General features: G+C 46.0%; 1 protein-coding gene across 1 annotated transcript in view; it reads left to right on the forward strand.

Moving 5' to 3' along the window:
- The window catches only part of DMRT1 (doublesex and mab-3 related transcription factor 1), a 112,804-nt gene that overhangs the window by 41,006 nt on the left and 54,117 nt on the right, over window positions 1-17,681 (forward strand). The window contains exon 3 of the mRNA XM_041746506.1: window positions 3,627-3,910. Coding sequence (XP_041602440.1) covers window positions 3,627-3,910 — 284 coding nt within the window. The remainder of the gene's footprint in view (window positions 1-3,626; window positions 3,911-17,681) is intronic.

A 17,681-nucleotide genomic window follows, 5' to 3' on the forward strand; every position in this document is an offset into this window, starting at 1 on the left:
GTCCACAAATTATGAAAAGAGCCCAGATGTCCATTGACAGATGAATGGATAAAGAAAATGTGGTGTAGGGATGCCTGGGTGGCTCAGTGGTTGAGCATCTGCCTTCAGCTCAGGTCATGATCCCAGGGTCCTGGGTCCTATGTGATTGAGTCCTGCATCAGGTTCCCCACAGGGAGGAGCTTCTCCCTCTGCCTATGTTTCTGCCTCTCTCTCTGTGTCTCTCATGAATAAATAAATACATAAATAAATAAGATGTGGTATATACACACAATAGAATATTACTCACCCATCAAAAAGAATGAAATCTTACCATTTGCCACAGCGTGGATAGAACTTGAGGGTGCTACACTAATAAGCAAGATAAGTCAGCAGAGAAAGATAATTATATATGATCTCACGCATATGGGATTTAAGAAACAAAATAGATGGACATGGGGGAAGGCAAGGAAAAATAAGATAAAAACAGAAGGAGGCAAACTGTAAAAGACTCTTAATTCTAGAAAACAAGCTGAGAGTCACTTGAGGGGAGGTGAATAGGGGGTTGGGGTTCCTGGGTGACGAGCATTAAGGAGGACGCATGATTTCATGAGCACTGGGTGTTTATGCAACTAATGAATCACTAAATTCTACCCCTGAAACTAATAATACACTGTATTTTAACTAAATGGAATTCAAATTAAAAAAATTTAAAGCATATGTCATTTGTTCCTTTTCTGATTTAAACATCTATATAATTTGGCATTTTTGCAAAATTTGGAAATCAGGAAAACAGTGAAGACACAATATTAAACACAAAAGAATTAGCTACTGAAAACCACCTGTTAATGCCATGAAATTGGTGTTTAAAATAAGAAAAAGTAGGGAAGTTCAGGAGGAGAGAATGCATGTGTGCCTTCTCCGGGTGCAGTGTAGAATAGTGGAGTTGGAATTTCTCATCTCATTATCTAGGAAAAGGAGAGAAGAAAGAAAAGAAAAGTGTCTGCCTTTGGCTCAGGTTGTGATCTCAGGGTCCTGGGATGGAGACCTGAGTCGGGAGTCGGACTCCCTGCTCAGTGGGGAGTCTGCTGGTCCCTGACTTGTGCTCCCTCTCTCAAATAAATAAAATCTTTAAAAAAAAAAAAATGAGGCCGTGAAAATACTTTCTGGAGCTTGTCCCCATTTTATGTTTTTAAATATTTTTGTGTATTTTTATATTTTTTTTCTTTCTCCTTCCACATTCAGCCAGCCGACACTCTGAGCACCTGCTCTGGGCCACGTGTCGACTGCAGAATTTCTGTCCACTGGCTTCTCCAGGCTTACATATGCTCAACCCTTCTCTGTGGTTTAAAAGTGAAATAACACCTTCTTACTCCTTGGAGCTTCTGTGTCTTCCTCACATTTATTTCGATGCCTGGCTACTTGGAAAACCATTACGGCATGGGGGTCCCTGCTGCAGATGCTGACTGCTGGGTGTCCAGCAGTGTGCTGGGTACAGGGATGCACATGTGAGCCCCGCGGCACGGGCCTGCCTGCTGTATCTACATTCCAGCCAGGAGAAGGTTCTTGGCTGTTCTGGAGGCTCATCTGCTATTTCCTCCTTGATCTCTGGCAAGTTGCAGCTCCTTCCACTAGAAAAAGCCACATGGTCCTGAAGACCTGGTCCTCAGCTGGTCTTTTGCAGAATGGATTTGCTTGATCTCTTAGCAGCGATTGACAAGGCATCCCCGGCCGCTCCAGGATCCACATCAGCGGTGGCCTGTGTGACATATTGTTCTCTCCTCGGGCTGCACCCAGGCTCCCTTCTCTTCTCCCAGAACACACTCTTTTGTTACAACTCCCTCCTCATCTCCCCAGAGGCAGCCAGAACCTTCTGGGCTCCTGGGTCTCCACTGTCCGCCCCTCCTCTGCCAGAAGCGTGCTTTCTCACCCTTGCTTGTAGCCTTCATAGGCCTCCCAGGTCTCCACCATTCAGCAGAACACAGGCCTCCCTCTCCTTTGGCACCAGGCTTTTCCCTCCACCCCCCTCCATCTGCCTCCCTGCCTCCTCCTGCCTCCTCCTTCTGATGTCCTGCCAGCCCCTCCAGTTCTATTGAGTTACGTCTCCCCGTCCATGGCATAGGCTCCTCAGTCCTGGTTGCAGGCCTGCTGTGTCTTCGCTTGTCCTAAGATTGCCACCAGGTAAATCGCTCCAGAACACAGATATGACCCTGAAATCCTCCCAGGTCCTGCCACACCCTGCAGGGTCAGGAGGGCTGGGTGAAGGCTTCTCCACCCCTTGCTCCAGCTCTGCCTCTCCTCCCCGCACCCCAGCCAGTTCTCCAACCCCACCTCCCTGTCCAGCACTTCCCAACTCTACTACATTCCTGCTCCCATTGCTTTGTCCTTGCTGTCCTTCTATCAGCACTCTTGTTCGCTTTTTTCATCTCTTTTCTGCTCCTCCATGAAAGTGCAGCTGGGGTGCAGTTTTACCCCAGAGATCTCTCTGATCCTTTCTAGGATGCAGGTCATCTTTCCAGCCTTTGGATTTCCATAAAACATATGGGTCTTCCAGTGTTATGTGATAATCCTTGCTGCTATTTATAATCCCATCACATGTTTCACCCTAGATGGTAGACTTCCTGGGAGGGGGCATCCTGACCCTTGCAGCCATTTCAGGTACCTGGACCTACTCTTTGAACATTGTTTCATGGATGTCCATTGGAGAGATGACTGAGAAGTCTGCTTGTTTATTGGAATCGACAGTTTTAAAATCTAGACCCAGGGTTGAGAAATTACAGCCTTCAGGCAGCTTCAGCCCACTGCTTGTGCTTGTCAATAAAGTTTTATTGGAAACACAACCACTCAGCGACCTGGACGTTCTGCAGTTGAATGGTTCACAGCCTGAAATGGTGACTAACTGACCTTTTACAGAAGAAGTTTGTCTACCCTCGGTATATACCATTGTCCAGACTTGTAAAGGATACAGTATCAGCTGTGGAAGGAAGTGAAAGAAACAATGTTTGCTTAAACTCCTAGCCTTTTGCTTTGGCTCTTTGACATATCTTTGTGACTACCATAGTTAGGGCCCTGGGATTTTTCTATTACGTTATTTAAAGTGAAGTACGATTAATTTTGTTGTAAAAATGATGCGGATGGCCAAATTAGCTAGATTTGATCTCTAATTTCTTAACATTAGGACTACTTGGGTAGAAGTTAGACCTGGTCAAACTTTAGGTTACTAATGTTTTTGTCATTCTCAGTAAAAATCACCAGCAAGGGTCTGCCAGCTGTGTCGTGAGTTATACCAGCCTTAGAAACTGGTCCTTGGGGGATCCCTGGGTGGCTCAGCGGTGTTAGAGCCTGCCTTCGGCCCAGGGCATGGTCCTGGAGTCCTGGGATGGAGTCCCACGTCGGGCTCCCTGCGTGGAGCCTGCTTCTCCCTCTGCCTGTGTCTCTCTGTGTCTCATGAATAAATAAATAAAATCTTTAAAAAAAAAAAAAAAAAGAGAAAGAAGGTGGTCCTTTATTTTGGCCCTAGGAGGAAGCAGCTCAATTCAGTGCCTTGCTCTGCCCCTTTGCAGATGAGGAAGGCCGTAGGTTGCCATTAGAGCTGAAGTTTTGTGGATCTCCACATTAACACCATATGGTCTTTTTTTTTTTCTTTCTAGAGGGACGCATGGTCATCCAGGATATTCCTGCCGTCACCAGCAGAGGGCACGTGGAGAACACACCTGACCTGGTCTCTGACTCCACCTACTACAGCAGCTTTTACCAGCCTTCTCTGTTTCCTTACTACAACAATCTGTACAACTACCCGCAGTACTCCATGGCCTTGGCTGCTGATTCCTCTTCTGGGGACGTGGGAAGCCCCCTCGGGGGGTCCCCTGTGAAGAACAGCCTTCGGAGCCTCCCAGCACCTTACGTGCCTGGTCAGACAGGAAACCAGTGGCAGGTAAGAGGTTATCCAGAGCGACTGGATAGGTCAGGAGCACACATGGACACACATATCACCAGTGCAGCACACATGTGTGTACCCGTTATGCCAAAGGTGTAAAAAAAAAAAAAAGTTCACTGTTTCCTGATATCATGCGACCCCAGAGGCTGGCTGCAGGAACTGTGAAGGAAGATGCATGTACGGGTTTGCATTTTGGCAATTTTACTTTTCTCATTTTTCACTCTCATTTTGCATAAATACCCAGCTGGCTGGAGTCAGATTCACCAAGGGCTCACTGTGCGAGGTCTCATCACCTCCAGGCTCACTCCTAGTTTCTTTGAGCAGTTTAGAACGTTCTGGATGCAGCCTTCTGCGTGGCAATAATCTTAGTGATGAATTTGCACCCTGGGAGGGCAAAGTGTCATCATCTGTGTGTTTGCATGGAAGCAAGGTAAGAAAAGGAATGAGGTCACTGTCATTCTTTGCCAGATTGGGTTTTTGTTTTTTTGTTGTTGTTTTTTTTTTTTTTTTTTAGCTGAGAATGAAGGTCCTTAATCATACTCTTAGTGTGCAATCAGGAGCTTTTAAATTAACATCTGGGGTAAAACTAAGCATTTTGCATTGTCAGGGAAGGAGCATTTTTCTAGAGCTGTAAAGCTTCCTCAGATTTAACCATTTCTATCATGGAGTATGTTGGGTAGGAGATAGAAGTGCTGAAAGCATTCCCAGGCTGGGTCACCAAGCTGCGGGAGTGTGGACACATGAGTGATTGCATGCACCACCTCCAAGCCCCCTTCTGACCGTCAGATGGGAGAACTATTCTTACTTTGGGTACATTTGCCAGCTCAGCTCCAATACAAGGGGACAGATGTATTTGGGGGTTTAGGGCAAATCTTTGACCTTCTATTACCCACTTTAAAAGAAAAAAAAAGAGAGTTGAAATTTTCCTGTGAGCAATTCTATTCTATTTTGTATTTTTTAGGTGTGGGGATGTTCCTAATATTCAAGCCACCCCACTTTTTGGATTCTCTCACCACCTTTAGGGATCAGACTTTTTCTGTTTGCCTTAATCTACTGGGCTACATGTTTTCATAAGTTTTCCATACATTTTATTTTTAGAATCATACTTTTTAAAAAAGATTTTATTTATTTCTCCATGAGACATGCCGAGAGGGGCAGAATCATAGGTAGAGGGAGAAGCAGGCTCTCTGCGGGGAGCCCGGTGTGGGACTTGATCCCAGGACCCCGGGATCATGATCTGAGCCGAAGGCAGACACTCAGCCACTGAGCCATCCAGGCGTCCCCAGAATCATAAACTTTTTAAAAAGAGACTTTTAAAGCATATGGGTGTGAGAACTCAGAATAACATGATTGTAGAGGAACTGCAGTGATTTATGAATCTTCAGCCTGGACCACTACAAGCCGCTCGAAGTGCCAGTTGGATATTATTATTGGGGGTAGGTTTTAGGTTGATTTTTATCAGAGACTCTCCTCTCTGAAAGGAGAAAGAAGTCTCCTGTAATTCTGAAAACGAAAAACAAAACAAAAAAAATGCACATCCTGTAGATTCCCAGGAAGCAGGACTTACTTTTGAAGCATCCTGGTTTTCCGGCTCCTTCCAGGGTTTAAGAATAAAGTAGGAAGGTGAACCTGTTGGCTTATGAGAAAAAGGATGAGAAAAAAATCTTTAGTGTTTTCTGAAAGAAAGCCAGCAAGATCATGATCAGCTTTACAGTAGGGTCGAACATGTCCTCCTACTTTGTCAGAATCTTTCAGCAGGTGTATGATGGCAGATGGCCTATGATGCTGGACACACTAATGTTTCTTACTCCACCTGGAAAGCGTGGAAAGGGCATGGCAGAGGTCGTGGGTTTCCTTGGAGGTCTCTAACCAAGTCCTCCCTCTGAGGGACAGCCCGGAGGAGACAGGCTCTCTCAGCCACCCTCCTTGCCTGATCTTGGAGAGATGTCTCAGGTGCTGTGGGTGAAGAGCGAGTTCCTTGAGGGCAAGTTCCTGCACCCTCTCCTTTGCTGCACCATCTGTCCAGCAGGTGGGAGGGAGAATCTTTCCCAAACTTTCTTAGTCCTTTGGGGACCGGCAGTTTGGATGCTGTTTGTACTGTCTCTGGCAACACCACTTACAGAGAGGTGTCCCTGCTTAGCCGCCCAGGAGAGGTGCCAAGACATCATTTAATACATGAGTTTGTTTTCCCAGAAGGCTGGGCTTAAGAGTTTTTTTTTTTCTTCTCCAGTCGCCGTTGGCAATCTATTCTCACATAACAAATTATTTTGCAGAAATAGATCCCTCTCTGCTACTGTAGTGGAAGTCCATTCCTCTTAGTAAGTAATAGCGCCAGGAATGACAGCTAGCATTTCCTAAGCGGTGAGTCCTCCTCATAGCCCCAGGAAGCATAGCATGTGGTCTCCTATTTACAGTGGAGGATTGAGACTCAGAGGGCTGACTTAGCTAAGGTCACACAGTCACCAAACAGGAGGGCTGGAGTTCGAATCTCTCTGTCTGGCTCCACAGTGTTTCTCAGCACTGTTGGGTTACCACTGGATCTACCATAAACTCAGGGCCCTGGGAACCACCATCAATTAATAGGAACACTAAGGCCGCCCTCTTTAGTTCTTTAGGGCTTAGAATTTCTGCCTAAGTGCTTTGCTTTTCATTGGGGGATCTTCTTGGAAACCTCATCTGATTTTCTGTCTTCCCTCGTGGAGGTTGGAATAGGCAGAAACTTCCAGAACAGTGCCCATGATGGCTGCGAGAGAGGCCTCTGAAGCTTTCCTGTCGTCTTGGCAGTTAGTGTTCGAAATATGCTGCATTCCCTGCTATCAGAAAGTTGCTTTTGGAGTCTGCATACACATTTCCTTGAATGCGATTATCAGTAAAGCATATTTAGGCAACCTGCAATGTTTCTGTAACCTAGAAAATGATCCTCACAATTGAGATATGGGGACTTGACCTCTCCATCCCTTCTAAGTCTGAGGCTGTAAAAGGGTCTGTGGATTAACCTTATAACCAGATATATATACAAGTTTGACTTAAAGCCTTGTTGTCATGCCCACAAAAATTAGTTTTCTTGGAAATAAACTCCTAATATTAAAAATGCAAGAGCCCGCTAGGTGCAAGCTGCCAGTTTGCAAATAGGGCAGGTGACTGTCAGTCCAGTGATGATCAGAGCTGCAGTGGGTCCTGTTCATTCCAGTCACCCCATCCTGCTCCAGAGGTCTGGAGCAAAAGGGATTCACTCAGCATACACAGCTAGTGGATGATAGAGCCTGGCCAAAAAACTAGGTCTATTGGTTTAGGGAAACATGGAGTCTGGTGTGGGAAAATCCATATTGACTTCTAACTTGTAATCCAGTTTTTTTTTTTTTTTGAGCAAAATACAAAATAGCCTTTGAGTCTCTGTGTCTTGGTCTGTGAAGAGGGCATAGTACCACCTTCACAGAACTGTTGCCTGGATACGTGTGAAGTAAAGTGATTACTGCACGCAGAAGCTTCTGTGTACACCAACAAAGGCTGTGCCAGTGTTGGCTGCGGTGAATTTTTTCATTAATCTTTATTTTTTTAAATCTATCTGATTTTCAGCCTTCTTTTCATATGTATTCTAGTTATCTCAGTCCCCTTTGTAATGAGATACAGTATATATAAGGCCCATTTTAGTTACTATTGGAAGACTGTGATATGAATATCCAAGTTTGTATGTGGAATAGTTTTTTTAAGATTTTATTTATTTATTTGAGAGAGTGAGAGAGAGAGCATGAGTAGGGGGGAGGGCTAGGGGGAGAAACAGACTCCCCGCTGAACAGGAAGCTCGATGTTGGACTCGATCCCAGGACCCTGAGATCATGACCTGAGCCAAAGGCAGACGCTTCACCTACTGAGCCACCCAGGAGCCCTGTGGAATAATTTTTACAGGGTTGGGGAAGAAAGAACGTATTCCACTTAGCAAATAGAAAACTGAAAACAGAAATAGATTACAATGATGCAACGTATGTTTAAGATGTGTATGTGATAGAGAAGTATTAATAATGAACACCTACAAATAATACGTAAAACTAGTAAGTGTCCCTGCTATTAATAAGAACTGGACAACTCACTTTTTTAAAAAAATTTATTCATGAGCTAAAGAGAGAGAGAGAGAGAAAGGCAGAGGCAGAGACACAGGCCAAGGGAGAAGCAGGCTCCGTGCAGGGAGCCCGATGTGGGACTCGATCCCAGGTCTCCAGGATCGCGCCCTGGGCCAAAGGCAGGCGCCAAACCGCTACGCCACCCAGGGATCCCCCTGCCCATCACTTTTTAAACAAATTGTTAGGGGAACACCTGGGTGTCCTGGAATTGAGTCCTGCATCAGGCTCCCTGTGAGGAGCCTACTTCTCCCTCTGCCTGTATCTCTGTCTCTCTTTGTGTCTCTCATGAATAAATAAATAAAATCTTTTTAAAAAAATAATAAGGTAAGTTGTTAGGGTAGGAGTGTAGGGAACCACCATCGAAGCTCTGGCCCTGTGGTTTCAGGAAGGTGCGCTGCCTCCGTTCTTGGACCCATGCCCTGCGCCCCCTGGTGGAAGCTTCCTGGGGGAAGGCAGCCTGCAGGTGCCCCCTGCTTTTCCTGTTTTCCCACCTCTGTGTCCCACAGCTGCATGCGGAGAGCCCTGGGCTGGTCTCCTTCCCCTGGTTCGACGCTGGCTCAGCCTGGAGGGCCCGAATCTCCAGCAGCGTCTCCTCCAGCTACTTTCTTGACTGATGCTAGAAGCTGACTTCTTCCTCACTCCTGGCTGGAGCAAGTCACCATTCTATGAGTTATCTTCCTTCCCGTGCCACTCCATGTTTCAGTGTGTGTTGTGGGGGGCAGCATGCCTGTTTCTCAACAAAGCACTCCTTTCTGACTCCTAGAAAAAAACCCGACAGAAGTGGAGATCATCATAATCTTTTTTAAAGATTTTATTTATTCATGAGACACACAGAGAAAGGCAGAGATATAGGCAGAGGGAGAAGTATGTGGGAAACCTGATACGGGACTCCATCCCAGGACCCTGGGATCACGGCCTGAGCCAAAGGGAGATGCTAAACCCCTGAGCCATCCAGGCATCCCCCATCATAATGTTTTTAAAGCTAGTCTTCTAAGAGATTAGTAGGGAGGGCTTGGAATTATTTGCAGAGAGAAACCAATGACTTTTTATTGTAAAGTGAGGCCTCTGGTTAAGTGTCCCTATAAAATCATGCACGCCACAAATAATTATTGAGCACCTACTAAGTGCCCAACCTATTAAAAGAAATAGAGCAGTGTAGTAGGTCAGCCTCCCAGCTCCCGAGACTCATCTGTGTTAATGTCCTGCGTGCTGAGAGCTGGTGTAACTGCTCTGGGTCTGCCTCCAGCCTCTGCAGATTTGTGGCCCAATCACATATTCCTGTCCTGTTGTGAAACAGGACTAACATTTGTGACACTAGAACAGACTGACGATGAATGGCTGGTTTCACTGACCAGCAGCTCAATTCCACTTCTGCATTTAATTGCCTGCAAAAGCTGTTTATTGCCTTGTGCACTCCTCCACGGCAACATTATCTCTTAAATAAACATGTTGTACCAGGTTGACAAGGGAGAGGTGCATAGCAAGTGAGCAGGAATAAATACGGGAGGGCTCGCAGCTGTACCTGGGGTCTCCTTTCAGTTCTTCTGGCAGGCGACCTCTGGATTGCTTTTTTGGAAGCTGGTGCCCCTAGATATGTAGACTCTCAGGTAGACTTCTCATTCCCACCACGGTTCGGGTGTGGTCAGAATGGCAACACAGGTGATTTTGTTCCTTCTGGTGGTTATTTTGGGCTCAGTCTGAAGTGTCTTTTTTTTTTTTTTTAAAGATTTATTTATTTATTTATTTATTTATTTATTTATGATAGACACACAGAGAGAGAAAGAGAGGCAGAGACACAGGCAGAAGGAGAAGCAGGCTCCCTGCCGGGAGCCCGATGCAGGACTCGATCCCGGGACTCCAGGATGGCACCTTGGGCCAAAGGCAGGTGCCAAACCGCTGAGCCACCCAGGGATCCCCAAGTCTGAAGTGTCTTATGATATGCTTGCGCATTCATGATTATGCACCTCACCAGATGTGTTCATTTATTAAATAAGCATGCACAGGGGCACCTGGATGGCTCAGTGGTTGAGCACCTGCCTTTGATTCAGGTCATGATCCCGGGGTCCTGGGATCAAGTCCCGCATCAGACTCCCCTGCATGGAGCCTGCTTTTCCCTCTGCTTATGTCCTGCCCCTCTCTCAGTGCATCTCTCATGAATAAATAAATAAAATCTTAAAAAAAAAAAAAAAACATGCATGGAGATCCTGCTGTGTGTTAGGGATCTACCCCTGGACCAAACAGACAAAAATACAAAAAGCAGGTCTTGGGGGAAGGGTGCTGTGATCAATTGGAAAGAGATTGGAATTTGAGAGTCATGTAAATAGCCCTGGGCTTGAAACTGAGATACAGGCAGGAAGGAAACTGGATTCTCACATCTGGGGCACAGAGTAGGGGCCCCCTTGTGAGCATTCCTGGGATGGCCCTCTAGCACCTTTGATGGGCTGGGGCCAGCAGGCCAGGCAGAGGCTTACAAAAGCCCTAGCCCTTTGAATCCTGCCCCATGATGGTCTCTGTCTTACAGCAGGCAGCCTGATGGGGCCCGTTTTCATATGGCTTCTTTTCATTACTGTTGCTCAGCATCACAATCTGTTACCTAAAAAGATTGAGAGGAAGTGACTTCTTGAACATAGGCTGTGTAGGGGGCAGGAACGGTCCCTCCTCATCTGGAACTTGGAAGTCCCACAGGAGGGTCCCGGGCAAGTGTACGTGGTTTAAACCTGGCTTCCCTCCCTATCTTCCCAGGGAGACAATTCTAATTAATATTCAATATATATTTTTTTAAGTTTCATTTATTTATTCAGTAGAGACACACAGAGAGAGGCAGAGACGTAGGCAGAGGGAGAAGCAGGCTCCCTGTGGTGAGCCCGATGTGGGACTTGATCCCAGGACCTCGAGATCACACCCTGAGCCAAAGGCAGATGCTCAACCACTGAGCCACCCAGGGATCCCTAATAGTATTTTTAAATATTCCTAGATTTAAAAAAAAAAAACACCATGTTTGAGAAAAGGAAGCAGAATGCAAAATCCACTTCAGTTTTTAAGGTGAAGCAGACTTGAGATACATTTTTACGTAGCTGAGAAAGTTGGAGTGATTTGTGGACCACCGCTGGTCATAGGAGAGCCGGGCCCCAGCCCTGGGCCCTCGACCCTTGGTCAGGTGCTCTCTCTTCAGTCCTGTGATCTCCAGGCCTTTCCCTCCAAACCGTCTCCACCTGGCTGGTTAAGCTAGCTGAGGCTTCTCCTTTTAGAGCAAGCTGGTTATTGGCCACTATCTGTTGATGGATAGACACTGTCTTTTTTCTCAAGAAAGAAAAACTGACAAAGTTTGCCAGCAGGCACAAGAAGAGTTTATGAGAAGAAATTCAATTTAAAGCATTTCAAGCGATTTCTTTCCTTAGGAAAAGGTAATTAAAATAGATGTGGGTTTGCCTTGAGCTGTTAGCACTAAACAATCTTTATTTGGTTCCTTAAAGAGGCATTAGGCATAAGCTTAGGTTGATGGAAAGTGTCAGGTTCTATTTCTGTGATGTGGTATATTTATTTTGTATCTGACCACTTCTGTAAACTCTGTAATTCTAGTAATTTTCTAGTTGCTTATTTTGGGATATCCAGGTTAGACACAGAGAAATGTTCGTACTGCCATTTCCCCACAAATACCTCCAGTTCTCATACATGTTCTCAGTGCATTACTCAGTTTCCATACCAGCAGTGGATGTTGGTGTCATCTTATTTTACTGGGAATGTGTGTAGTGGTTCACTATCCTCGTGCTGGTTTTTGCAGAGAAAGGAGAAAATAAGGACAAGTGAGTGTTTCTTAAAGCTCAATTATTCAAGTCAAAAAACTGTTTTTAGGGACCCCTGGCTGGCTCAGCCAGTAGAACATACAGCTCTTGATCCTCGGGGTCGTGAGTTCAAGTCCACACTGGGTGTAGATCTTACTTTAAAAAATTATTTTTATTATTTTTATTGAGAGTTTGCCCTTCCAACATACTGTAAAACTAAAAGCATCTTGGGGCACCTGGGTGACTCAGTGGTTGAGCATCTGCCTTTGGCTCAGGTCGTGATCCCAGGGTCCTGAGATTGAGTCCTGCATTGGGCTCCCCGGGGGGAATCCTGCTTCTCCCTCTGCCTGTGTCTTTGTCTCTCTCTGTGTGTCTCTTATGAATAAATAAATGAAATCTTTAAAAAAAAAAACCAAAACTAAAATGATCCTATTAGGTGGCAGGATTTCTTTTTGTATAAATGCCCTCAGTTGGCAACACTACTGCTATCCCTCCCCATCTCTTTCTCTTGTATGTCTTACTAGTCTGCAGTCCAGAGTCTGGAAACCTCTGTCAGTCATCGTGTCACCATGACAACAGCAAAGTTCTCTGGGTCTTCATCTGGTTCTTTTAGTGATTGTGTCCACTTAATGCTCAGCTTCACTCTTTGTAGGTGAAGTGCTATGGTCTTGTTCTTCCTTTTTTTTTTTTTTTTTTTAATGGCAGTTTTGTGAGGGCTCCGCATTTTGTCAGACTCCCTCCCGTGCACCGCACATGGGCCCTGCTGTCCAGTTCAGTGAGGGTTTGGGACTTGGCTAGGTCAGAGGGCCGGTCTCAGGAATCTTCTATTTAAGGAAGCATGCAAGTCCCTACAGACCTGGGAAAGTCTGGAGCCAGTGAAAGGAAGGTGTGGGGCTTCTCCCAGGGTTAGGACTTTGTTGCTTCTATTGTGAACTTTCCCTTCCTTCGATGGCTCCATTTATCACTTTTTGTTTTCTAAGATTTTATTTATTTATTCACAAGAGACATAAGAGGGAGAGGCAGAGAGACATAGGCAGAGGGAGAAGCAGGCTGGCTCCCTGGGGGGAGCCTGATGCAGGACTCGATCCCAAGAGCCTAGGATTGTAACCTGAGCCACCCAGGTGTCCCACATTTATCACTTTCTGAGGCTTACTGCCTCTTTAGGTTTTTCTGTTTTAAGGAGAAAGAACAACTCCAGTGTCCCGGGGCCTTTGCAACATAATCTCAATCCTGCGGGGAGCAAGCTTCTGTAGGTCAGGAACCCAAAGGTGCAGCAATGGCAGGATTCCCGAGACTCTCCAAGCTGTGCAGCCCCAGTGAGTGCAGTCCCCACTCTCTGCCTCCCAACTTCCACCTTACTAACAAGCCTTTGCAGGGAGGAATTGCTGTTTTGTCTTGTTTTAGACGATGCCAAGACATAGTCATGGCAGGCATCGTCTGGTGTTTATTATGTCCTTCCCTGAAGGTATTGCTATGTCATTTCACAGATTAGGAACTCTCGGTGGTTTGCACACTTCTGAGCCCAAGGGCAGGTGTTCGTGGGATTTGGTGGCTGTGGTGACAGTAGGGCCCAGTGGCTCTGGGCCTGGGACAAAGCTGCAGGAGGTGGTGGGCATTTCAGACAGATGGCAAGAGGTGGGGTGAGGGATCTCTCCTAACTGCAGCAGGGTACACAGCAGGCATTTTTTGCAGACTGTTTTGATTCAAGATGTATGGATGACAGGAGAAAGCAGAGCTGACCTCTGGAAACCCAGCCCTGGGGCCAGCGATGTTGACTCTGAAAACATCTAGGGCCAGGGGCCAGGTCTTGGACATCCTCAGCCTGGCTGGGGCTGTCCAGTAGCATCCAGACAATTCAGGTGGAGCATAATAACCCCAGTACTTAGGAACCTGGGGCAACTCTGGGACACCCAGGACCATCCTACAGGTTCATTTCCATTCGGACACAAGTTCACTGTGATCTGGACTTAGTTGGAAAACCTTGCAAAGGGCTGGTGTACCCCAGGGACTGCTTCATATTCAATTGGAGGCAGAAAAAAAATGCATCATCAATCTGTTGTGAGATTGTTACATAACCCGGTCTCTGACACAGCAGCATCAGGTTAATAAATAATACAGTCATGGGGGATTCCGTAATCTGCTTGATAAACCAGATAATTAGATGACAGTTTTTGAAAGCTTTCAGATTGGATTTGCTTGGGCTGGTGGCCAAAATCTTATCTGTTTATGTTTGCCCTTTTTGTTTACCTTTTTTCCTAAGCAGATGTGAATGTGATACAAGATTAGTTGCTTTTTCACAGTATTTTTAAGTACGTGGCTGGGTGATTCTCAAATTTTTTGGGAGTCCATTTTTTATAGCTAAGTGTTCTTCATTAAATTTATTTATTTATTTTTAGATTTTATTTATTTATTCATGAGACACAGAGAGAGGCAGAGATGGAGGCAGAGGGAAAAGCAGGCTCCCCCTGGGGAGCCCAATTCAGGACTGGATCCTAGGACCTTGAGATCACTCCGTGAGTCAAAGGCAGACACTCAACCCCTGAGCCACCCAGGCGTCCCTCCCTCATTAATTGAATAAAGACCAAAATCAAGGGAATGCTTAACAGAGGCTGGTTTGTTCTATTTTAAAATATATATATATATTAGGAATGTGAGAGAAAGGTAAAAAAGAATGGGGTTATGAAAAATCTCTGGGGCGCCTGGTTGGCTGGTTCTGTCGGTAGAACATGTGACTCTCGATTTCGAGGTTGTAAGTTTGAGCTCCACGTTGGCTGTAGAGATTACTTAGAAATAAATTCTTTTTTAAAAAAAAGATTTTATTTATTTATTCATTCATGAGAGACACAGGCAGAGGGAGAAGCAGGCTCCATGCAGGGAACCCGACGTGGGACTGGATCCTGGGTCTCCAGGATCAGGCCCTGGGCTGAAGGCGGCGCTAAACTGCTGAGCCACCCAGGCTGCCCAGAAATAAAATCTTAAAAAAAAAAAAATACTATGGAAAAATCTTCACTGTGTTACAGAGCATGTGTAAGAAATTCATTCACACATTATTATTGATGTACTGAGTACTGACTCTGTCCCCTGCACTGTGCTAGCCTTGCCTGTCTCCCCACCTGGACCCCAGGTATAGCTTGCAGGGAAGTGGTGACGGGAGAATCCAAGGACACATGGATTCTCTGATTGCTGCTGGGATGGAGTCTGCAGCTCTCCTGGGGAGGGCTCTGGTGCCTGTGGGAAGGTGGTCCCTATGAGGGGGTGAGCCTGGTGTGCTGGATGCAAGGCAGGGCGTGGCCAGGATCTCATCACGGCTGTTGTTGAGAGTTGCCACTGGATGGTGACAAATCAAAGCAGATTGACTTAAATGAGATTTATTACCTTTTTTTTTTTTTTTAAGATTTTATGTATTTATTTTAAAGCAAGAGAGCCTGCAGGCAGGGGCGGGACAGGGGGAGAGGGAGAGAGAATCTCAAGCAGACTCCCTGGTGAGCGCAGATCCTCATACGGGGCTCATGGGGCTCCATTTCACAACCCTTAGATCATGACCTGTGCCGAAATCCAGAGTCGGACACTTAACTGACTGAGCCATCCGGGCATCCCATGAATTTTATTATTTTTTAACCATTCTCTATGGAGAGTAGCCCCTTTACTGCCTGCACCCAGGACATAACCCTGGCTGTGGACAGCCTACAGGGAGCAGGTTCCTAAGAGGATGGAGAAACCGGGGCAAAACCATGCTCAGTTGGTTTTTCACATCTTTTCATCGAATTCCTTCTCGTGAACATTCTTTTTGGCATTTAGGCATTCTTTTTTTTTTTAAAAAAGGTTTTATTTATTTAATCGAGAGAGAGAGAGAGAGAGAGAGAGAGAGACAGGCAGAGGGAGAAGCAGGCTCCATGCAGGGAGCCCGATGTGGGACTCGATCCCAGGTCTCCAGGATCACGCCCTGGGCCACAGGCAGTGCTAAACCACTGAGCCACCCGGGCTGCCCGTATTTAGGCATTCTTATCAGCCAATCCTGGGAGGATGAAGGAAGATGAAATAATTCCCTCTCGGGTAATAATAGTATGAGCCCCTAAAAACATGAAGGCACATTCCTCTCCCTGTGTGTGTGTGTGTGTGTGTGTGTGTGTGTGTGTCTGTGTCTGTAATAGTGGCAGGGTAGGATCTGGAGTTGGGTTTTCAACTTTTTAAGATTTGAAAAGTGGAAAAAATTCAGAGAATGGAGTTTTCTTTCAAATACCAAGCAAAAAGTCTATGTATTGAAAATATGTATGGAATGTGAAGGTTTGTGTGTCTCCTTCTTTGTTAGCAGATCCCTGGCATACCAGCCAAAGGGCACCCCAAGAGAGAGGTCCCGGAGTGTGACGACCCCATCCCACTGGTGTGCCCACAGAGGGAGGCCCCGTGGAGGAAGGGACTGGGAGTGCAGCAGGACGGGTGTTGATCAGCCTGATGGTCTGAGCATTTCATACCTGCTGTTCTGCTCAACTCCTGCACGCAGCCCTCAGGGACTGTCATGGCCTCTCTGGGTGAGGAAACGGACACTTCGGGAGATGAAGTAACTTGCCAGTGTCACACAGCTGCTGAGTGCGGATGTTGAGCCAGAGTTTGCCTGACTGCAGCGGGACTCTGCAGGGACTTAGCAGGACTCTGACTGCAGGGTTTACCTGACTCCACCTTTCTAGTAGGGCAGCACGTGTTCTTGGTTTTCCTTGCAAGAAGCCTTGACGGTGCCACAGGATTTTTTTTTTTAAGATTTTATTTATTTGACCGAAAGAGAAAGCACAAGCCTGGGGAGCAGCAGGCAGAGGGAGAGAGAGAAGCAGGCTCCCCAGTGAGCAGGGGTCCTGACTCGGGGGTCAATCCCAAGACCCCCCGGATCATGACCTGAGCTGAAGGCAGACACTTAAGCATCCGAGACACCCACACTGCCCTATTTTTTTTTTTGTATGTCATGATATGTCTTATCAGATCTTAGAGGACGTCACGTACCTTATTTAGTATTTTCTGAGATTTGATGTGTTAGAGAAAGTAGAAACACCTATGTCTTTCATAGGATTAACCGAATTTAAATTGCTGAGCCTCTGGTCCTTAAGCATGGTTCTGTGGCTTCCCATCCTGTCCCCTATCCTCCTATCCCCCTCTTCTATGCACTTTCAGAAAGCAGTTTTTGGGTCATTTTTGTATTATTTTGGTTACCTAGAAGTGGGCTGTGCATCATAGTTTTAGAGTGGCCTTTCCATGCCACTAAGCCAGCGTGAGGTGGGCGTACTCATCACCCTCAACAGCCTGCATTGGAGTTTTTACGAGGAGCTCAGGTGAAGTGTGTGCTCACACTGAGAAGCTGGCCCCAGACAGTCCCTCACCTTGCCCTCGGAGCAGTCTGTCATGTTCAGCACTCATAAGACACCCTTCACACTGCTGATTTATGCTAAAAGTATCCTAATGTTTCTGACAGCTCATGTGTGACATGAATATAATCCATATTTCTTAGAGCGGCTAATCCAAGTGGCTTATTTCCCGATACTGCTGATAGGGCTATATCTCTTGATGTCACAGCCGTTGAGATTCTGATGGTAACATATTGTTTGTGGGTCACTAGTTTTGTCTAAAAGAGTAGGTTGGAACAGAGTAGCAAAGGTTAATTAAGTTTGTCCATCAAGATAGAAACAGATATGGATGCCTCTAAGGCTTCTGGTCCTAAAACCAAAGTTCCCAAATGCGTGGTTTACAGGCTTATTTTCAGACTGCACCCCCCACCCCAAAGAAATTTCTTATTTGATCTTGAAGCAGTGAAAACTCGAAGGACTGGTAAAAGCCAAAGGCAGCAAGGAGGTCTTTATAATCAGCAGACATCTTAATTTAAAA

The sequence above is a fragment of the Vulpes lagopus genome, chromosome 2 (assembly GCF_018345385.1).
Source record: "Vulpes lagopus strain Blue_001 chromosome 2, ASM1834538v1, whole genome shotgun sequence".
NCBI lineage: Eukaryota > Metazoa > Chordata > Mammalia > Carnivora > Canidae > Vulpes > Vulpes lagopus.